This window comes from Mollisia scopiformis (assembly GCF_001500285.1).
Source record: "Mollisia scopiformis unplaced genomic scaffold LY89scaffold_5, whole genome shotgun sequence".
NCBI classification, from domain to species: Eukaryota; Fungi; Ascomycota; class Leotiomycetes; order Helotiales; family Mollisiaceae; genus Mollisia; species Mollisia scopiformis.
In genome coordinates this window covers 404670-425847 of record NW_017263585.1, presented here as the reverse complement: position 1 = coordinate 425847, position 21178 = coordinate 404670, and the positions used below count along the sequence as shown (strand labels likewise).

The following is a 21178-nucleotide window of genomic DNA, read 5'->3' as shown; positions in this document are numbered from 1 at the left end:
GCTCGGAGCGCCCAGGTTGGCCTGGCCTCGTTGCATGATTTTCCCGTCCCAATCTGGGAATCTGGCTACAGTACTGCCTGAGTTGGTGATCACTGTCCTTAATACAGCTCTTATGAGGATCTTGGTGCCAATGACGACCGTTTCGGCTGAATGATAAACTATTTCTGATAAACACGTCCACCACGGTCCACGCGTCGCCCGCGGGCTGCCCACCTCGCTGCCCATCTACCGTCCCGACGAGATGGAGAGTGCGCCCTAGCATGTCGCCTTATCGTGAATCATGTTTCCCTCCCCTCCCCCTTCCCTTCCCCAGTCGTAATGACGCGAGCCTCAGCTGCACGCCCGCTGTAATTCATGCAAACATCAAGAAAGGGGAAAGCGAGGAAAAGAAAGCACCACTTCATGTACAAAAGGGGCTGCTGAAGACTTCTATTTTGAGTGGACGAGGAAACCTTCTCGGCATCCTTCACCTATTCTGTGCGCTGCGTCAATGCAAGCTATGAAAGATCAATTGACCATTCCTTTTCATTATTGAGAAGACATCCCCTTGAACTCCAAACCAGTTTTTGCTAGTCTGTATCGACTTGGAAAATCGAAACGGCCTGGTGATCTTATACCTTGCGAAGCAATGGGCTTTCCTTCTGAACGACCTGAGAGTCCCATTCCAACTCGGAAATTAAATATCTGATATCAATGCTCGTAGCATGCCCAGATCAGATCCCTTGCTAATCGTCGTCCCTGTCGATCAATAATCGACATCGAAAAGTAAAGTTTATTCTTTCCTGAGCTGACGCCATACTTCAGCCTCAGCTTCCGATAACTTTTCTCCAGCCTGGCCCAACCATTTCTTAGCTGTACTCCATACATTCTCAGTGCCGATTCCTGCAATTGTTTCTTTATTGTCATGCGCAGTAGACGAATAGTTCGCCGCTTCTTGTGCACGTCTCTGGTCGCTCGTCATCTCTGAGGCATAGACATTCTGTTGGTATCCTGGCGGATGCTCTAGGCTACGTCTTGCTCCAACTTCAGGAATGGAGGCAGGGTAAGATCCGGATGGAGTCGTGGTGGTTGCCGTAGACGAGTGAGGAGGTTGAGCGCCGTAGGTACCGGTCAATGGAGGAATTGACATCTGAGATGGGTAAGGCTGCGCCAAAGGTTGCGTTGGCGCAGCTGTTTGCTGTGGAGGTTTGTAAGTCTCCCCAGCTTTGGGAGGCGGAGGAATGGAGCTCGTTCCCAAGGGCGTAGGCACAGCGCCTGGTTGAGGAGGTGCTGGCAAATCTGCTTCATCCTTTGTCGTTGGAGTTGGTTGAACTGGCGCATAACGTTGTTGAGCTGCAGCAGTTGGTGCAGGAAAGGGTGCAGCGCCTGGCTGTGCCGGCGGGTAGGACGATGTTGCTGCAGTCGTGGTGGATGCTTGATTCGGACCGGAAGCAGTTTGCGAAGGAGGAGCGGTTGTCTGTGGAGTTGTACCAGATGCTTTGGCGGCATTGATGGGAGCTTGTGTGTAAACTGGTATCCCCGTCATGATGCTGTTGATGGTAAGTGCTGTTTGGAATTTTGCGTTGCAAGTTTGCCTCGGTAATGGGATAAATGGAGTCGATCACGCGAAGTCGTTTGATCGATGGCGGAGAGTGTTAGAGAATCGAGATGTTGTTGTCTGGTTGTGTGTCGAACTTCAACGCACATTCTGTTTCGCTCCTCCCTTACATCCAGCCGAGGAGAAGGCTCGAGGTACGTCATACACGTGACTAATTTTCACAAAAGTGAATCTGAATCAAAGATGTTTCCGAATGACTCAAATCAGAAGAAGAAACGAATTGGCTTTCACAAGAATCTGTTTGTGGTTTGGAGTTTCTCTACATCAGCCTTGAATTGGCGGGGCCGACGAAGTAGCGTTCCAAGAATTCTCCTCTGCTCAATGTCCCCCATCAAAATTAAATCCATCTACGTCTAATCTGATTCCGATTATCATGATATGAATAGTATTCGGTTTCATTGCTTGATTGTTTTAAGGAATCTTAATTCCGAGCGGACAAAATTACATGTCTTATAAAGTACGAATTGTCCAAAATTGCTTCCAACTTGTTAATTTCTATAAGCTGTATTTCGAACTTCCAGCTTTCACGCATCCCAAAGTCTTAAACTCGGTTGGACTTTCAACCTTGCTTGCTTGCTTGCCGAGTCTCATTCGAAACCTCGCACCGAGAAAGTTATTAGTGCAAACAAGAGCTTCTACAAAGTTCCTCCAACAACTGAACTCTGCAAATAGAACACACATTCAGCACATCGCATTATTCTGCTTCGATGTCCAACATCACCTCAGCGTCTAAGAATACCTCAAACAATCTGATTTTCTGAAACACTGTTTTCGGAAGGAATATCTAACATCAGCTGATGGCTGTCGTGGCATTTGTCACACAATGTATCTGAACCTCCAAAATAAGAGTCTGAGTAGACGTTCTTGTTCATGTACAAGTCTGTGAGAGGCCCGCAGTCCTTTCTTATCCAAGATGTGGAATCAATTGATGTTCATGAATATTACTCGCCTGGTTGCGGGGAAGCACTGTCAGTCAGCAACTCAAATCCTCGGATGGAGGATGCAGCCACGTCAACGATGATTACTTATGACAGCCAGTCTTTATTTGCCAATCTAAGAATTATTCCTTTCTCCACTATTCCTCACAGAACAGACTTCTCAACTCCTGATTCAAGTCCTTCCTTCTAGGATCAAGCCCATACTCTTCATCTGCCAATTTCGGGCTTTTGGTCCTCTCACTCGCCCGCCTCTTCTTGATTCTCTCTTCTGCCACTTGTTGCTCCAAATTTTGATTGCCTACTCTTTGTCTCTTGAGTTTGTCTAAAATGGGTTCAGGGTCTTTAGCAACATATCGTTCATGCTTCGTAGCAGCACTCTTCGGTCGGTATCTCTCCAGATATTCTGATGATTGAGATGGTGCCAAGTTTGGTCGCCGAGATAACGGCGGACTCCAAAGCTGAGGAGGGGACATCTGTTCTGGTGTAGGTGTTGGTTCTCTCTGTGGTGAGCCTAGCCCGCAGCAGATATCCTCCCGTTCCCATGAGTCTTTGATACTGCTCTCGCTAGGACGATGCGAAAAATAAGAAGTGTCTTGGTGATCGATAGAAGGTCGAGGTAGCCGTGGGAGCGGTGTCTTCTGTCGAGGATATTCTGGAGGAGTCATATAAGCGCTCTCGATGGTATGGGATCTTCGAGTATCCCGTTGATTTGCTTCAAGGGGTTTCGCTTCTGAATGTGGTTCGAAGGTGATCTTAGAACGACTTCGAGTATGTTGGTGGGCATTTGGGATGTACATTGGCGGCGCCCGCACGTCTGTTTGAGTTTCTGCTGTTTTAGGTGTAACATTTCTAGAGGAATTTTCGCTTTCATGATGACCGTTCTCTGCTTGAGCGTAGGACACTGAAGCAGTCTGGTATCCCTTCGACATATTATCGAAAGCATAAGTTTCACGATCCTTCTCTTCCTGCTCTCTTCCTCTATGGATGTTGTTCGGAAGCAAGTGCATCCACTTAGGGAGAGGCTTCGTCTTGCTAGGCTCGAAGGCACGGCCCCCAATAGGATCGAGTACTGACACGTACACCGGAGAGCTCTCTTCATCTGGTCTGGGTTGCTTGTGAGACTCAACATAAGGGTCTCCTACTCGAGATTCGTCGACACTGCCATCTCCTGATATTCTCGTATTCATTGCACTGTGGAGCAATGAATGTATGTTACGAGTGTTTGATGTTGGGCGTTGCTAATATTCTGTTAGCTTTCGTCGGATACATCTTGGATCTACTTACTGTGCATTTTGGACATCTCTTCCTACTCGGTGTCGGACTATCCCCGTGATGAAGTTGGCGTCTGGATTGTGACAAGCCTACAGATCGCGACTTGTCCCCAATTGCCTCCTCTTCATCCTCATTACTCACCTCCGACCACCTCTGCAACCGCTCCCTACTCAACCCACCATCAAACCTCGAAACATTCTCCAGACCCTTCTCAAGCACCAATCCCGGACTCTCTCCCGACATCTCCACCCCACAAACACCACAAAGCGGGATATCTACCAGCTCCACACCCATACCCACCTCTCCTCTATACCTCCCATCCACCCCCTCCTTGTGACAAGGAACACTCATCCTCGTCCCGCAAACCAAACAACCAAAACAAGCCCTATGCCAAAAACACCACCCCAGACTCACCACCTCATCTCCCCTCACGATATACTCCCCACAAACCCAGCAGATACTCAGATCCAAGACCGCTTTCCAGCACGGCTTACACACGATCCGAGCCGAAGAGCCGAGGAGTTTTGGTTTCGACGGAGCATATTGGGAACGCCAGCAGACCGTACAGACGAAGGTTGCTTCGCCTCTGTCTTCGTCTTTGACTGTACGGTGGGAGGATCTGCGGCGAGAGGAACTGTGGATGTGGTCCATACTGGCGGAGAAAAACCCTCGGATGAGAGGGGGACTGGGTAGCGAGAGTTGAAGTATGGACGGAGGAAGAATGGGATGGGTCGGGAAGACATATGGGCGGGATTAAGGTGTTAGATCGTGTAGAGGATAAGTAAACCGATGAAGATGCTGAAGAGGATTTTGACAGAAGAATGGAAAGAATGCATGGGGTTGGAAGTCGTCCCGCAAGAACGAATCGCAATGGCGACTCGAAAGCGGTTTGTAGGTAAGTATGCTCTGGTAAAGTTATGTGAGAGCATTTAGATGACTTTCGTTCTCACTTCAAAGAGAAAGGTCGAAAGTAGAAGGGAAGGCACGATGTAGTATCAATTTGCTTTTATTTTCGTCATTCGTGTCTCCACCGACAGGGCCAGGAAGAAGCACTCATAATAATAGTAAATACACTGAGATGAATCGAGAACGACTCAAAAAAAATCTTACAAGAAACGAACTCCTGGTCGTAGAAGTGTTCATCTACCATATCCAGCATCATGCAAAAGCATAACTTAAGACAAGCAGCAAACCACCAACTTCGATTAAGTCAGGCCATCAAATATGCATATACGCCATGTACCTTTCACAACCAACGCCACCAATCCATATACCATAAACACAATATCCTGACAAACTCCAAGCGATAACTAACAAGAATAAAGAATATGCATATCACCCAGCCGGCGCTTTTCCAGATCAATTAGCATTGCCTACTTTCGGACCTTGGGTCTAGCGAGCATATTGAGACGGCTCAAGCTGAGAACACCCTTCTTCTTCGCCGGGCTAGGAGTGCGAGACTGCGGTGTCTTGCTCTGAGACTTTAGATCGGGAGCCATAAGCATTGATCCTTCAGCAGCCTTATGTTTCTTGGGGGAGCGCTCAACCTCTTCCTCGGTTTCATCATCAGAATCTGCCCGACGGCGCTTCTTGTTTGCCATGCCGTGAGGGACAGCTGGAAGAGGCTCGGTGTTCTCCTTGTTGCCAGTTGGAAAGCTACCAGGCATCACACCGGGGAATATACTTTGGCGGACTTGGCGTACACTTGACTGGCCCGGAGATGATCCAAAGCCTTTAGGGGATGAGCCAAAGCTGATTGTGTGGTCACTGCGGAATGTGAAGGTGCCAGGTACACACGGTGGAGCAGGCGATTGAGAAGCGATTTGACGAGGGGGTTGAGGAAGAGGACGTACACCAGCAAGGGATGGATATTCGACGACTTTGGTCTGTTTGCCTGGACTCGGAAGACTAGCAACGGATGGGTAGTATACAGTATCCGAGCTGGTGTGAGTGGTGGAGGGCTTTTGACCAAGCTGGATTCTTGACGTAGATCGAGGAATCCCGGACTTCATGGGCGAAGGAGAGTTTTGTACCATCGAAGCATGCTTATTGACCGTATCTGGAGTAAAGTTTACATGCTTGCCAGCTCTCATATCGTCTGCTCCGCCAGGAGTGGTAGGGATCGAAGGGAGGGACTTCTCGAAGTTGGGTTTGCTAGGGCTTCGAGCAAGTGTTGGAATAGAAGACGGCATTTGGGCTGCCTTCTTCACACTTGAGCTTGGACGTCTGAGTATCGATCTGACACGGTCAAATTTGCTAGGACTGTGCAATATAGCCTTCGAGTCAGACTTTGGAATGCCGCTCAGGTCATTGGTAGTCGCAGATTTCGTCATGCCACGAGGAGTTGCTGGCATATTTGGCTTTGATGGAGATCTAGTCAAGGTTGGAATTTGAGTAGAGGGCTTCTTGGTGGTTGCAGCTCGAGCCAGAGAAGCTTGCGTGGGAGTGGAGATGGAAGCAAGCATGCTTGATTGTGTTCGTGGAATAGATGGTGTCAATGGCAAAGGTTTATTCTCATGACTGGAGGCTGGTCGGGCACTTGAAGTATCGTCTGTAACATGCTTTCGTGCACGTTTAGCAGGTGCAGTGTTCTCCAGACGGTCTGTTTGAGCTGTCTTCTCGCTGCTTTGTTCATGCTTCATGGTAGTCTCCTGGTCCCCATCCAATTGTGCCTTGGATTGTGTACGCTTGAGGTTGTTTTGGACTGGTGTGAATCGTCCCGGTTGAGCTCGGAATGCAGAGGGATGACCAGCAATCGAATCCATCTTCTTGAATTCTGCCATATGGATATCACTGAAGCGGCCAACTTTGCCTCTTGGTTGTGCAATCTTTCGACCTCCGATCCCTCCAGCAGATTCTCCATTTCTACGATTTTCCTCCTCTCGCTCAGCTGCCAGCTTGGCCTTGATGCGCAACGCCTCTTCACGCAGGTCATCCATCATCCGCTGAGCCTCAGGACCAAGTTGAGGAGCAGGCCGAGCGAATTTGAAGTCGAAGGTGGGGGAAGAGATGCCTAATTTTGTAGGTGTTTGTTGTGTGAGGCCGGAAGGTTGATCATTACTAGCTGCCTTAATATCCGTAAATCCAAGTCTCAGACCAGAGTCGGGCTCCTGTGTGGTACTTTGATGAGTCTTGCTGGGATGCATCTCTGCTCGGGATGGTTTGATGCCTGCAGTAGCCGGAGTTCGAGGTGCGAGGGGAGAGGAAACAATGGCATCGAGATTCGCCTCGATACCTGAGTTAGGAGTCTCATCGCGTTCGGCAAGGGATTGGAGGCGATTCGTAGCATAGCTGAGAGACTGGATAGATCAACAGGTTAGTGCCGGTGAAGCATATGAGGTGATTCGAGTGTTGTTTACTTGCCTTTGCGGGAGTCACGCCTCGAAGTCTCGAGGAGCGACGGCGAGGAGTCGTCATATTGAAAGCTATGAAGAGCTCGAGATGATGGACGAAGTGGGTTGCAAATATGTGCAAGGTTGTGGTTGATAATCGAAATTGTGTGCGATGTTCCTTCTTGCTTTGTTGACATTGAAAAGAGTTTCATCCAATCAAGCAATAGTGCGCAAAAATAAAGCTAGATTAAAAACAGACTAGCCCCAGTTTCACGTGACTGATCGAAACTTTTCGATTTTTTCTGTTTTTCCCCGAGTTACGAAACCAAACAACATTTCATGAGGGACATTGTTCTGAGAATGCACTTACTCTGGAGTTTACCTTTTTCGAGAGCCTCAATGGGGAATCGCAATTTGCCAACTTTCTAACCATCAAAATGGCCGTGTTAATGTCATGACAAATCGATGTGCGCCGGACCTTTGGTGCCTTCAGCAGTTGAACCTCCGCATTCACGGAATTGGACCGTCGTCAAATCTCACAAACTATCTTCTTATGGGACATGCAAATTGTCTTTGCAGATGCCGTGCTTACTCTCGTCATTGCTGCGCACCCTGTCGAGAAGAGACTTTGTTGCGTTCTAGTCATAATTCGAAACATGGAGGGATTACTGGAGGCGCTGTCGTTTCCAAGATCATGGGAGCAAGAAGGCGGTCAATCATGGATTCGTGGCTGCCCTCTCCTCACTTCCATCCAAGTTGCACAAGTTGCACAACGCACACGGCTGCGGGGTAGGGGCAATGGATTTCTTGGACGCCGACAGAATTCAGCATCTCCGGTTACAGGTTTGTGTCCTTCGATACCGAACGGGATGGCCATGGAAATGCTCGAAGCTGTCAACCTTGGAGGATGCTCGACCTGCTGTTGAGGCACGGCTCTCATAATATGATCTACCTACCTACCTCGACAGCCTTATAAGATGTGTTGGTTGGACTTTCTGGAACAGGACTAAGGGCCCACTCCCAGTTCCATCAGGTCCCGAGGAAATACTTCGTACCGATCTGCGTCCCGCCAGCAACCTTGGCCGGCTCATCGTCCGTCTGCACCCTGCATTGGCTCCTTCGCTCGCTGTGCTGGGGCTGGAAACCGCCTGGATGAGGGGTTGAACGTCAAAGCTCAAGCCTTCGAGCAGAAAATTTCTTTGCCCGGTGCCCGCTCGACTGGACCAACCGCGTTGCCAGAACACGACAGGCTCCGTGCAAAACGCATCATGCCGCATGCAGTATTTTCATCCACACCTTGCCAGCCATGCTCCATCAAGATTCAAGAGACCGTCCGCCACGGCAGCCACTGAAGCGTGCGACTCCAGTCAACCCCTGCCCTCATCGTGTTTTAATTGCAAGAAGGGCAGGTGATCGGATATGGCCGCAGACGTTCGCCTTTGCGCAACTCTGCATCATCAGAGCATGGTTGTCTGACCCCTTCAAAGGGTCCAAGACTCAAGGAGATTATTATGTGCCTACAGTATGTGCCTGGCTGGACGCATAGCATGGCAGAGCATGGCCTGGCGAAGAAGAAGCAAAGAGCTAATTAAGTGATGATGCGCGGTGCACGTCGAGCAGATCCAAGACCGTGGCTCGGTCGAGGTGTAACCATCCATCTTATATGATCCAATACCAAGAGAACGCAGGCGTGAAAACTTTTCACTTCACCGCGAAACAGGTAGGTACGGACAGTACAGTCAACTCGGCGACCTAGCTGACGCAATTTGACGGTTCCGCCCTCGCTTCCCTCCACGCCATCCTCACTCTAGCTATGTCTTCGAGCTAGGTCTTGGCGCTCTCCGGGTGCTCGACTTTGGAGGTGAAGTGAAGTCCAGAGACAACCGCAGTGGGGCATGGAAGCAGCGGTAGAAGCAGCTGTAGAAGCCATGGAAGCATTTTCGAACAAGCCACTCAATTTTGCGGAGGAGCCAATGGGCGCCCCCAGCGCTACCGCCTGTTCAAGGCTTTGGTCTCAATTTTGACCGTTTTGGGCATAGTGATACGTTAAAATCAGTGACGCCTTTCCGCCGTAGTCCTAGTCGTGGTCGGCTACGCTGCTCGTGCTTGCTCGCCCTGGCCCTTTCTACCTCGTCCTTTCCTTTGTTGGCAGTACTCACATCCACCATACAGCAAACGACATCCTCGCAAAAGCCGATCCGATGTCCCTCCAACGACCCGGCTCCCTTGTCTCCACTCCCAGAAAAAAGCTCCAGCCTACCCGTGTCTCCTCTCCTCATCCATGATCGCGCTGAAGGCTCTGCAAATTCAAATATCACTTGCAGCACGCCTTCTTTCAAATTCTTTTTACGTATCCAATTCCCCATTCCATTACTTCACTCTCTCCCACCGTCACTCTATCTGTCTATCTTCATTATCAGCCTCGATCGCGGTGCCTAGTCCGCAATTCCAGGTACCATATCCTTGGGTCCCAGCCCAGTCAGACACACATACGAGCTAGATTTGATCTGATTGATATCGGGTATTCGCCACATCCAAGAAGCCACCCCCCAAAAACAAGTCCTGCTCCTGCAAGTCGTTAGCTGTGATAGTGGCCGTGCAGAGTGAGGCCAACTGCCGCGGTGTTGATGTTGGGGTAGTTATAGCGGGGCAGCAAAACTTGACAAAGAAAATCATCCTGCTGGGAGGAAATGGACATGTCTATTGACAAGAAAGAGGCTAGAGAGGGTTCCGAGGACTCGGGCATGGAAATCAACTCTCCCACGCCAGAACCTGAGACTGGAGCTCCTCAAGAAAATCCAACGAAGAGAAAGGGTGGACGCAAGCCTGTCTGTAACCTTTTGGCAGCAATCTAAACTTTCCTTCCCTTACTGATGCTCTCCATAGATATATGCTACTTCCGAGGAACGCAAGCAACGTAATCGTCAGGCGCAAGCCGCGTTCAGAGAACGTCGTACGGAGTATATAAAACAGCTAGAAGAAACCATCCGAGTTCATGAGACCAACTTGCATAATCTTCAGACTGCTCACAGAAGCGCTGCGGATGAATGTCTTATGCTGAGATACAAGAACTCCCTCTTAGAGCGCATCCTTCTAGAGAAAGGTGAGCAAGTATGGTCTCTCTCCACTGACCATCTCTAACTGCTGCAGGTATCGACGTCCAAGCAGAGCTGCGAGCAAAGACTGGAAGTCCTCACCTAGGACCAACCCATATGCCTCAGAATATGGCGCAACCGACTGTACAACGGGCTATTATGAACAGACATCATCAAGCAAGGCGCTCCAACTCCAGCATCGCGCCAAAGTTGGAACCAGGTGCTCCTCTTCAGTCTCCACAATCTCGGCCGACACCATCTTCGCACGCTTCATCGCCGACGTCTAACTCTCCAGGTTTTCACAACCAAGGTGTGATGACACCACCGGCATCCGATGCCATGCAGTTTCAACAACAGCAGCAACGCCTTCAACCCGCCAAACCACAATCGATGCACGGTCTGCAACCGAATCCGGGAATGATGGGAAATCCAGGGGGCGTTGTGAATCCCTTGGGGCAGAAAGTACAGGGAAATAGCGGGACTGTTGGTACGGGAGGCACTCCCGTAGGTGCCGCGTACTATCCGTCCCCAAACTTCCAGAATCACATTGTGAGTCCTATCACTTCCATACTTGCGTAGGTCTCGAGCTGACAAGAGCCAGGAGCAACTCGGCAAGCTGTCCCGCCCCCTTCTGTCTTTCTTTACATAGAGCTATGTTCGTCCTAGATTGATTCCGTGAGTACAGAACAGGAGTACGATGCACAAGCCGACATGGTCGAAGACCAAGATGCAACCGACTCTGGGCCAGGCCCATACCCCGAACCGATCCCTCAGACACAACACCAACTCAATCCTCAACAAATGCCCAACCCACAGCAGCAGCAACAGCAATCTCAGCAACAACAACAGCTTGGTCAAGGCCAGAATCAGAATATGCCGATGGGAGAGAATCCTCAGGGATACAATTCGATGACGCAACTTCTCGACCCATACGACCCAATGCTCGACATGGATCCATTTGGACTTTCAGCTTCGATGTAGGTGCTATTCGAAACTCTTGTCTTATCTCGCTATCCTTGCACAGTAATTTGGAGCTGTTTGGGTCGAGCAATTGCTAACTACCTAACTACTAGGCAATTCCCGTCTTCCTTTTCGTTTGATACCAGTTCGATGAGATGAAAGTAATTGATACCCATGGGTTAAGGAAAAGCCAATCAGAGAAATTGGGGCGTTCATTGTCGCATTTGCAACTGGAAGGAGGACCAATTCTATGCACTTAAGGGCGTTCATTCTGAGGAGGGTTTATGGTTTATATCCCACGGCTTCTTGAGCTTCCAGCTTCCGGAAAGACTTCACAGTCGAAGTAGTTTCAAGGATCGAGCAAGTGATGGCCGTCTGAACTTCAGGACTAGTCGGACTTGCATTTTGTACATCAGAAACAAAACCTTGCGGCTGAAGGCAGATTGTCTAGCCAGGACTGTAGGCATGTAAATAGTTCTTAAAGAATACTTACTTAACAGTATCACCCCAGCACCTCGGTCAGCTTGCTACTTTGTGACAATAAATCAACTCGAAAATTGTACACTGGAAGAAATCATGTTGGCTCTGACACGATTGACGAAGGTAGACCAGGGTACCGTGGAAATTGGCATATAAGATAATACTGTTCCTAAACCATTAGGACAATATAAGATAGAGAAGTAGATTTTTCGAGATTCGAGATGAATAAGAGGTTAGATCGTTCTTACCCTATTTCATCTTTCAAATTTTAGGTCGCTTTTAAGACTTAGCCTACTTATACTGTCCCACCAGATCTGGAACAATATTATCTTATATTCCAATTCTCATGATAGACGAAGAAATGCCTCCCGCATTCAAGTACTTCGACGTAGTTGGACATTAATACAATCTAGTCTTTTCAAAGTACCAATTATTGCTTCTCCTCACCATTAAACAAGTACGCTTTGCGGAAGAGAGTACTACTCACACTGCTTCAATGGTCTATTTATGGACTTTTCTATTCCCTGGTCCACACTTTTTAGAAAGGGGGTAGGTAGTGGGGGCTTTCCTGAGGCTTCAACGGCAGAATTGACGCAGCCACAAGAGAATGACGCCACTACAACATATCAATATCAAGAAGTACGATGGCATCCCATAAAATGAATTGCGCGAATCGTCGACGTCTCATGGAATTTTTCCATTGATACCCCCATAATCTCAAGCCCTAGATTTTTTGGTTAGGGCATGATAATTTTACCAAACTCGGTTATTTGACGCTAGCGCTAGCACCAATGAGATTCCTGTAGAAGCTGGCCCGAAAAACCTCAATTCCTCTCTGGAGACCAAACCTTTTTCAAGCAGTCCACCATCGCAACACTCGAGAGACAGCTTCCTGGTGTGTAGGAACCTGTCCGTCTCGATTTCTCAATTACCCAACTCGAATTGTTCCCTCGATAGCAAGGCCTTCTTCGGAGGCACTTGAGTAGGTGGACAAGATGTCGGCCGTCGCCTCGAAGGTGAGCTTCTAATTCTCCTAAAGACATCAAAAGATCATGCGCAGATGTTCTTGAGACAATTCTATTTGCTGCTGTCCTACATATATGCTAATGCCTTCTCCTCTAGAACCTTTACGAGCTTCTCGGTATGACGAAACCTGTTCCAATCAACACATTGTGGTATGGCCACGCGACTGACGAAAATAACGAATAGGCAATGATCACGATGAAGACTCCGACAAGGAACCCGAGCCACCTGTAAAGGTCGTTGACAAGCCTGTTGCCAGAACGAATAAGCGTAATGCTCCCGCAGAGGCTCCTGCTTCCAAGTCTGCCACACCCCCTCAAGCACGAGGTGGTCGTCGTGGTGGATTCGCCGGCAATGAAGGAGGTCAGTTGATACTCGAGCGGAAAGACAATTCGGCGTTCTCCCGTTCAGTCCCTTGTCGTCGTGCAATCCTGTTGAAGCATTCGCTAACTCGTTCCCGTGTGCAGCTTTCCGTGATCGCAATGCTGGTAGCGCCAACAATCGCTCCAAGCCCATCGAGGACGGCGTTCAACAGGATCGACCTCCCCGAGCTCAAGGTACTTATGATGGACGTGGACGCGGTGGGCGAAGCCGTGGTGGTGGCAACTATGACCGTCACAGCCGAGGCGTTGGAGGGTAAGAATATCACTGAAGCTATCTACAATATCCGTTCTAATCCTCATAGCGAATCCGAGAAGCAAGCCGCGCATGGATGGGGTGCTACAGAGGGCGGTGCCGAACTCGCTGATGAGCAAGCCGGTGAAGCTATTGCCAATGCTGAACAAAAGGAGGCCTTGACTGGTGACGGAGAAGCTGCTCCAGCAACCGAATCCGCTGAGCCTGCTGCTGAGCCCGAGCCAGAGGACAACAGCATCTCTTACGCCGACTACCTCGCCCAACAAGCTGAGAAGAAGCTAGCTCTTGGTGCTGGTGTCCCTGAACCCCGCAAGCCAAATGAGGGCAGCAAGCAAGACAAGAAGTGGGCAAATGCTAAGGCCATCGCCAAGGAGGAGGAAGAAGACTTCGTCGCTGGATCTGGAGGCAAGGCCAAGCGTGAGCGTGAGCGCAAGCAGAAGCAGGTTCTTGAGATCGACCAACGTTTCGTTGAGGCCCCTGAGCGTGGAGGACGTGGTGGCTTCCGAGGCGGCCGTGGTGAAGGACGTGGACGTGGCGGACGAGGCGAATTCAGAGGCGGACGCGGCGATGGACGCCCTCGTGGCGGACGTGGTGAGGGCGGCCCACCAAGAGGTGACGGACGTGCTCCTCGTGGCTCTGGTGGATCTGCTCCTCGTGGCGGCGCTGCAAACCTCAAGATTGAGGACACAAGCGCTTTCCCAAGCCTGGGGTCATAGACTCTCTCTCAGAGCCCAAAGTCTCAAAATGATCTTCATAGTGGTGTGAGCTCCTTACGATAACTCCTTTACAAACGAACGATCGAGCAAGAAAATTTGATTGTGCATTGGCCGGTGGGTGCAGCAGCAGCTTGGGTGGTGGATTCTTTGAAAAAAATGGAAATGATATTGAAAAAAGGGTCCATGTTATACGGTGGTTGAGTTTTTCTCTTGATCTATCGAATCAATGGATCTCTGGTCTATTCGCAAAAAAGCATAGGGGGGAGATGATGACTGTGGACTCGTTTGCCTTTCGCCTGTCGGAGGAGGGGCTTTGCAAGCATCGGCTGGCCTTGCGGTGGGGGATATTTGATTCTTCGTCGTTGGGGTCGGGCACTCGCATTTGCTTGTAACGGTAGACTCAAAAACTCTTTTTTCCAGTACGGGTAATTGAAAACCACTTTCTCTACTATTCTGGTGGCAGGCAGTACCTGTTGCTTGAGGACTATGATTTGTGTGTGTGTTGTGATCTGTTTTGAATATGTGACGATGTTCGTCTTGTAGTGTCTTGGTTTTACATATCGTTGCATTCTATTCTGCTGATTATCCATCTTTGAGGATCACGCGTAAGTGTCTTCTGGTTCATGGATTTCCAGATTTCCGAGCATCGGATTGTCATGAATCTGATCTAAATTATCAAAGCGTTTGACATACATTGCTTTCAACTCTGTAAATCTATGCATACTCTTATTGACCAAACAGACGCAACTTTTCACGGTCAAAATGGCCACGAAGATCTCTGTATCCATTCTTACCAACAAAGGTATATGCTACCGATCGACAAGCCATCTCCTGACAATCGGCTCACTGCCAAACCTAATTGTTGAGGTAAGTCACCAATCCTTTGCCTTTCAAATCCATGTTTACGGAAAACCACATTGCCTTGTCGATAGAACTTCTCGTTACGGCGATTCTCATGCGCTTTGCATTCGACTTCCAGAAGCACAGCAGAATTTGGAAAGGTAGAGTTGAGAACACAACTCTATCATTGGCAAAGACATATGAGGACTCGACACTGGATATGCATATATGGTTGTGGTGGAAGCTGCGATTACAGTCATAGCTTTTGTTCATTCTTTCCCTGCTGAGCAAATACGGCAAGAGCGAATTAAGTACCTCCCTTCTTGTCAAACACCTTTATTTAATAAACGTGCCTACTTCTAATCTGCCTTGTTACTTGCTTCGGAATTGAGCTCATACATTCTTCGATCTTTTCGTTTTAGGATGTGTCAGGCTCCAATGTCTCGAAGCCTGAAGAGCAATTGATCCAACACCCAGTGATGGCAGGCAAAAATGCAATGTAATATTTTCACTTGATTATCTATCTGTGAACTAACCTCCGGCTCTGCACGAAGGTGGACCGTCTCGATAGCACTCATTGCCTAAGCCCAAGAGGGCCACAGCTTCGTCTCCAAGTTGAACACGCTCTGCAATATTTCCTCCCAACATTATACATTCACTTTTGCCCGTACCGCTGTAGACGCTTAACGCTAGGTTTGTATGGTCCTAGCTCTACTCGGTCGAGATCGATATACTCTCTTAAATTTCCCTTAATCGATCTAACTTCGAGAGAAAGACTACAACGGCGACAACAACTTTGTTTGACTTTCGGCTTCCACCCAACTCCGCGAACCACAGCAGCTCTTCATCATGTTAGGTTGCCCATGTCACGACTGCGATGGAGCCACGAGCTGTGTTTTCACAACAAAGGTGCAGAAACACTCCGAACAAGTAACGTATTTGTGAGCAGTCCATATTTGATAGAAGACCAAATTTACTCACACACTTTGCAGGCTATCGAGTGCGCAAGATGCGGTCACACTGATTGTTGGCCAGACGAAGGCTCGTATTGTCTGCCACAAGATCCTGTTGGCCTACTACTCGGGATATTTCAATGGCCTCCTATATGGCAGCTTCGCCGAGTCAGCCCAGGCCGAGATCACGCTTCTAGACGATGACAAGGATGATATGCGAGCTTTCGTAAACTGGGTGTACACTGGCAATATCTTTACCTGCCACCCAGTGTCCGGACAAACGTATGGCGCGCAAACCAAAGATATGGTTGATTTCAAAAGAATTCCCGAACGAATGTGGGTGTTTGGAGACCGTTTGCTGGCCCCGAGTTATTCGAATGACTCTATGCTCGCTATCATGAGTAAGTATCGGATTATGTTTCTCTTTCCCGATGCAGCAGCCTTCGTTTACGAAAATACGGTCTCGGAATCGAAATTGAGATCTTTCATCAGAGTCCTCATTCGCAGCGAGGGTCCACTTGCCAGGTCTGATTCTTCTCCCTTCCGTCCCAGTGTTTCTGATTGGCAGAAGATTTTGTCAAAGAATGGGGAGCTTCTGAGTGACTGTATCCTCTATGGTCTCGCAAACAAGGATGTTGACAATATCCCATATGGAGCGGGAAATCGACACTTATACTTCGAAAATGATCCCTCCCCTCCTGTAGCCGACTGGTTTGAGGCGAAGGGAACACAAAAGTAGTAATTTCGACATGAGAAGGAAGGAAAACATTCGGTCTACGATCTGGAACCATCCAAAATCGCAATGGTAAGTTTCCTGCTCTTCATTTCTACCTGCATCAGCGTTTCCCTCGAGTCCTTAATTCTAAAGCTGACATCGATTCCAGTCCTACATCCTTTCGTACGATTTCGCCACCTCCGCGATAATCTTCCAAACATTGTCCTTGGCATCTGGATACGTCACCCGGGTAGGGGAAAACCACCTCTAGAGATATTCGTGGCATTTCACGTTCTTCAAGGGGTAACCACAAATGGGATGTTTGAGACATTGCAGTTTACTTGGCTTGCCCACATCAAAATTCCCTCTGAGCGTTGACTATGAAAATCAGAAATGATACATTGAATACTTGATTTCCAGCTACGTGAGATGATGTGAAGACAACGGAATATTCGAGAGCAAGATAGCAGAAAGTTAACCAGCACAACCATTCCAAGAGACCTCAGAGATACTCCAGATTTTGTCTCACCTGAAGTAGCTTTCCCTCTTCTCACTTTAGGTTACAGATATGCACACTGCCAGTATTAGTCCTTGAGCCCTCTGTAGACCGCACTGCCTTCGATAGACCAGAACACCAAGCCAAATAAAATCTTCCCACCTAACCTAGACAAGGTCGCATGAAACACCCTAAAAGTCTTGGCAAATTGAATGGAGTATCTACATTCTAGTACGTATAATAGTCGATTCACCTAATTTCCATCCTTGAGTGGAGAAGTGAAGTCGTACTTTCCTTCCGTGGCAATCCCGCCCCAGCCCCCCTACCAAATGTTGAATTTCTTTCTTTGCATCCTAAATCACTCTTGCAAGAAATATAGCAAGGAAGAATAAAGTGAAGAAAAACGGAAGACAGCTGTATCTAGGTGAGAAGTGTTATGTTGTTTGACAGTGGTGTAGAAAGCCGCGCGCAAGGTGGACTCTTCGGATTGACCCGCCTAGTCTCAACCAACTTGAACACTTTGCAATACATTCAAGGAAATGAAATGGGTCTTTCGAATCTATCTGAGAGACAACGGAGATTCTGACATGAGACGAAAAGAATCACTTGAGAAGCATTGTAGATAGATTTGATGGAGTGGTCTTGAATCTGACCAAAGTCGTCAATGGTACGTAAAATAGCATACTGTATAAACTTTCATCCACCACATAAATATCTGTACCACTTCCTACTTACATTTGATTAAATTCAAAGCTGTTTGATAGATATATGCGGCAGTTCATCGAGTGTAAAACGACCATTGACAAGTGAAAGCCTGTTTTCAAACTATGATAAATCAAGGGGTCCCTAAATCAAGACTCCAATATGAGCTATTCGACTAGAGAAGCTTCAATTAGGGTATGTTTTCTGACGAGATGGAAATGCATGAACTGGAAAGCCGAAAGACAATTTTATGGGGTATTCAGCAAACGTCCAAAAGTTCTGGTCTTGAACCTCGTTGTCATTGGTATCCCAACTCATCGAGACTACCTCTGAGAATGCCTTTGGTAGCTTTACTTTTCGAGGCAGCGTACATTAGAAGAGAGTGATGCTGTGAAGTGATTTTGAAAAAGATATCCAAAAATCCCTTCAAAAAACGCAATTGGACAATTTTGCGGTCTCGCATTCTCTATTTCTCACCGAACTCCAGAAGTGATGTGCAACATAGGTAATGTCCACATGAATGAACTGCATCATCTGGACAGTCAACGAGATGCGGCTACCCATGAAATTTACCACCATACCTCACCATCACACCTATTTCTCCTATCAGCCACCACAGAGGACATATCCAAGCTCTTATGCCTCCAGTCCAGAAAAAGGTCGCACGGCCAATAGAACCAGAACGCTCCATTGGAGAACAAGACACTGGTCCAATACCAATATTCATGCAAGCTGGTCACGAGAGTACTCCGGATTTGGAATTCACGCAACAGTTGCTTTGGTACTTGCATCCTGAACTGGAAGATGGCTTCAGCTATGAAGTATAATTCCAGGGGCTCAGGAGGCTTACCGGCACTAGAGCTTACCCACAGCACACCATCAGCGTCCTTCCGTCAGCATCACGGACGGGAAAGGCCGCCACTTCCGCAGAAGAATGTTCCTGGTACGCATGCATACCTCGAGCCAGTAGAGCAGTCCAAGTCGCTCTGGGCATGCAGTCGTCGTTGGAGTGATTCCGATTGGGGTCGTTCTGTTGCAGTTCCGGGAAACGTGGAAAACATGGATGTCGTCTTGATGAGTGCATATAACGCGGGGGCATGAGGATCAGGGCTTGAAATGAGATAAAGATCTTGGTGAGAGATTTTTTGACCTGCAGTGGAAGGCCAAGGTAAGAGTATGAGCCATCTTCCCCGCCAAACTTGGCGCTGAGGCAAACCAGATCAACGTAGAAAATTAGAGCAAGCATACGAAAAACCGTCAGAAGCTAATGCGTAACATAAATGGACCGTAGAAGAGAGTGGCACCCAGGTCTGAAACTTAGGAGAGGCTACATCTTATGGCAGTCAGAGACGACGAGTCGACGCATTTCGACTCTCGCAAAGACAATTGTTGAAGAGCCCGGAATGTGTGATCTGAAAATAGTGTGGTAGTACTGGGAGTTGCAGACCAGCTTCCAATCGGCCTTATTCAACCATGGCTCGGGTGTGATTCGCATGGTCCGCTTTTCGATTCCTGACGACAGTCTGACCGTGATCAGAAGTGCATATACTTCGCTACCATCAATCCCGCGATAATTAAGTTCCTTCCGTCCATGTCAGGCAAGTCTCAATACCACGCCCTGCCCGGGTCCTGTGCCGACGGCCTTGGCTTCATTCGACAGCCTACCAATATTCGGGAATATGTCTCCGCGATACTTACACTGCACATGCATATTGAAAGCTTCAGGAGCATGAGCCTATCTCGTAAGTCTTAAGGCTTCGAATCCAACAATTGCAAGGGCGTTGAATGGCGCAAAAACATTTGAAGTCTGCATTATATTGATGCTGTGTATTGATGAGCTGCGTGGTCAACTCAAAATGATCAAACAAGTTTCTCTCCGGATGAGCGTTACTTCTTCTATGCACCACGTAGATTGACTTTGCTCTGGAAAGATAAAATGGGCACATGGAATGATCCGCGATGCAGAGATGGTGTCTAGAATATAATCAAACGATGTGGGGCTGCCAATGGACATACGATAAAGCAAGATCTCGGCGGCTTCGCCGTCTTCGGCCAAGTCTCATACGACGCTTCCGGATGCGTGATGTCATTTAGACATCAGTACCAAGACAGGTACTGCTGAAGATGGCCTTGCTCTACAGTACCTGTATCGTGGTAGTGACTTGCTGCGGCGGCCCCACATACCGTATAACGTGGGATTCGGAAACGAATACTCTTCAATGCCCGATTGCTTAACCGGCCGGGTGTCCCTGCTTCTTGAAACTTAGAAAACATCAGGTCTCTAATAACGATTTCCTAAAACCAAGCGGTTCGTGTACGTGCAGTAGATCCGCGACTGTTCGGGAACCATTCCCGCGACGTCCTCGAAAATGGCGTGTTCTGACGGATAAGCCGCTCTCGGGGACTTTGGTCGTTGACCCTTCGTCTCGCAAAGAGATGGCATGCCCTTGCACAGTTCGTATGTCGATGCCAATGAAAGTGGCTCCAAACATGCTCACGAGGCCGATTACCCGCTTGTGCGAGGATGTGTGTTATAGTATTATACATATGTATCTGGCAAGCCGAAACTCATCGATCGGCACGGAACCGAATAGCTGTGTTCCGGCCCGAAACGGAATCATCATCTTTGAAAGCAAAACTTTTGAGTTCCACCGGGAGTCTTTGGCCAGTCGCGGCGGCGAAAGACATAGTTTCGCAAGAGGCTAGGAACACGACGCTGAATGCGATGGTCCGAGATTCTGCACATGTGCTGCACAATTACGAAGCATCGCTTCTTTGGGCTGGAGAGCATGATTCGTGAACTTGCAGAGCCGTCGTCAGTCATTTCTGCTCAAGTTGATGCATTTCACTTTCCTTTGTCTCTGACGGCGTAACCTTACAGACTCAAAAGTCATGCAGCGTTCCGGCTTTGTGCGAGTGATGTGATCCATGTACCAAGTAATTGCGACAAATATCTGCATGTTGAGCGGAGGGTCCGATCGTTTGGTGATGATAATGTTGGAAGTAATGTCGTCGGAATCGACGCATTTGATTGATCGCCCAGACTAGTAATAAAGCGGATGTTGAGGTTACACAGAATCGTCCTTAAATCAACGGTAACCCTCACTCGAATGTTGGCCTGTGAAACACTGCAAGCTCGCAGCCACATTATTGTAGCACCTGTACCATTTCAAAGTGACCGGCAGTTCGCTCTCCAGAGCATTACTTCTTCTGGAGAGATATTCCTTGGATACCAAAGTATGCAGCAAGCTGGCTGCGACGAACCGTTGCTCAAGATGGTCAGAAAGGGTCAACCGGTTGGCCGCTGCACCGTACTACACCTGATCTGGACAAAAGCTTAAGGCGTACTAGACACTTCGACGTCTCTCAATGCCTCGGACATTGGCTCGCTCGAAAGGAGAAAGCGAGAATGCCTCGACACCA

At 48.4% G+C, this 21178-nt stretch overlaps 9 protein-coding genes across 9 annotated transcripts; 6 read left to right on the top strand and 3 right to left on the bottom strand.

Moving 5' to 3' along the window:
* Positions 1 to 318: 318 nt before the first annotated feature.
* On the bottom strand, positions 319 to 1678 carry LY89DRAFT_681644 (uncharacterized protein). Its single transcript, XM_018214343.1, has one exon. It carries the CDS (start codon positions 1523 to 1525, stop codon positions 773 to 775), a length of 753 nt encoding a protein of 250 aa, XP_018075368.1. The 5' UTR covers positions 1526 to 1678; the 3' UTR covers positions 319 to 772.
* A 994-nt stretch (positions 1679 to 2672) lies between these two features.
* On the bottom strand, positions 2673 to 4627 carry LY89DRAFT_715304 (uncharacterized protein; the record flags this gene model as incomplete). The annotated part of the gene is made up of 2 exons (XM_018218195.1): positions 3820 to 4627; positions 2673 to 3773 (listed from the first exon to the last, which is right to left on the bottom strand). The coding sequence occupies exons 1-2, from the start codon at positions 4456 to 4458 to the stop codon at positions 2673 to 2675; spliced, it is 1740 nt and encodes a 579-aa protein (XP_018075367.1). The 5' UTR covers positions 4459 to 4627.
* Positions 4628 to 5180: 553 nt separating this feature from the next.
* On the bottom strand, positions 5181 to 7224 carry LY89DRAFT_694669 (uncharacterized protein; the record flags this gene model as incomplete). The annotated part of the gene is made up of 2 exons (XM_018216719.1): positions 5181 to 7106; positions 7171 to 7224. The coding sequence occupies 2 exons, from the start codon at positions 7222 to 7224 to the stop codon at positions 5181 to 5183; spliced, it is 1980 nt and encodes a 659-aa protein (XP_018075366.1).
* Positions 7225 to 7348: 124 nt separating this feature from the next.
* On the top strand, positions 7349 to 8436 carry LY89DRAFT_681642 (uncharacterized protein). The gene is made up of 2 exons (XM_018214342.1): positions 7349 to 7441; positions 7510 to 8436. Exon 2 carries the CDS (start codon positions 7700 to 7702, stop codon positions 8063 to 8065), a length of 366 nt encoding a protein of 121 aa, XP_018075365.1. The 5' UTR covers positions 7349 to 7441; positions 7510 to 7699; the 3' UTR covers positions 8066 to 8436.
* A 783-nt stretch (positions 8437 to 9219) lies between these two features.
* LY89DRAFT_778640 (uncharacterized protein) lies at positions 9220 to 9967 on the top strand (the record flags this gene model as incomplete). Its single annotated transcript, XM_018222224.1, has 1 exon — positions 9220 to 9967. A coding segment is annotated over one exon (359 nt), but the record flags the coding sequence as incomplete, so codon positions are not given.
* Positions 9836 to 11353, top strand: LY89DRAFT_577861 (uncharacterized protein; the record flags this gene model as incomplete). Its single annotated transcript, XM_018208917.1, has 5 exons — positions 9836 to 9967; positions 10026 to 10242; positions 10290 to 10721; positions 10920 to 11211; positions 11308 to 11353. 5 exons carry the CDS (start codon positions 9836 to 9838, stop codon positions 11351 to 11353), a joined length of 1119 nt encoding a protein of 372 aa, XP_018075363.1.
* Positions 11354 to 12319: 966 nt separating this feature from the next.
* On the top strand, positions 12320 to 14377 carry LY89DRAFT_681639 (uncharacterized protein). The gene is made up of 5 exons (XM_018214341.1): positions 12320 to 12690; positions 12797 to 12815; positions 12884 to 13060; positions 13165 to 13333; positions 13383 to 14377. The coding sequence occupies exons 1-5, from the start codon at positions 12670 to 12672 to the stop codon at positions 14047 to 14049; spliced, it is 1053 nt and encodes a 350-aa protein (XP_018075362.1). The 5' UTR covers positions 12320 to 12669; the 3' UTR covers positions 14050 to 14377.
* A 1361-nt stretch (positions 14378 to 15738) lies between these two features.
* Positions 15739 to 16581, top strand: LY89DRAFT_665474 (uncharacterized protein; the record flags this gene model as incomplete). Its single annotated transcript, XM_018212846.1, has 2 exons — positions 15739 to 15830; positions 15882 to 16581. The coding sequence occupies 2 exons, from the start codon at positions 15739 to 15741 to the stop codon at positions 16579 to 16581; spliced, it is 792 nt and encodes a 263-aa protein (XP_018075361.1).
* A 1812-nt stretch (positions 16582 to 18393) lies between these two features.
* On the top strand, positions 18394 to 18856 carry LY89DRAFT_729810 (uncharacterized protein; the record flags this gene model as incomplete). The annotated part of the gene is made up of 2 exons (XM_018219410.1): positions 18394 to 18536; positions 18589 to 18856. The coding sequence occupies 2 exons, from the start codon at positions 18394 to 18396 to the stop codon at positions 18854 to 18856; spliced, it is 411 nt and encodes a 136-aa protein (XP_018075360.1).
* Between the last annotated feature and the right edge of the window lie 2322 nt (positions 18857 to 21178).

Excerpts from the sequence above, each read along its gene's own strand:
- LY89DRAFT_681644 (XM_018214343.1), bottom strand. The coding sequence starts at position 1,525 with ATGACGGGGATACCAGTTTACACACAAGCTCCCATCAATGCCGCCAAA.
- LY89DRAFT_681642 (XM_018214342.1), top strand. The coding sequence starts at position 7,700 with ATGCAAATTGTCTTTGCAGATGCCGTGCTTACTCTCGTCATTGCTGCG.
- LY89DRAFT_681639 (XM_018214341.1), top strand. The coding sequence starts at position 12,670 with ATGTCGGCCGTCGCCTCGAAG. Across the intron at positions 13,061-13,164 it reads ATTCGCCGGCAATGAAGGAG|CTTTCCGTGATCGCAATGCT; the intron begins GTCAGTTGATAC and ends TCCCGTGTGCAG. Across the intron at positions 13,334-13,382 it reads CACAGCCGAGGCGTTGGAGG|CGAATCCGAGAAGCAAGCCG; the intron begins GTAAGAATATCA and ends TAATCCTCATAG.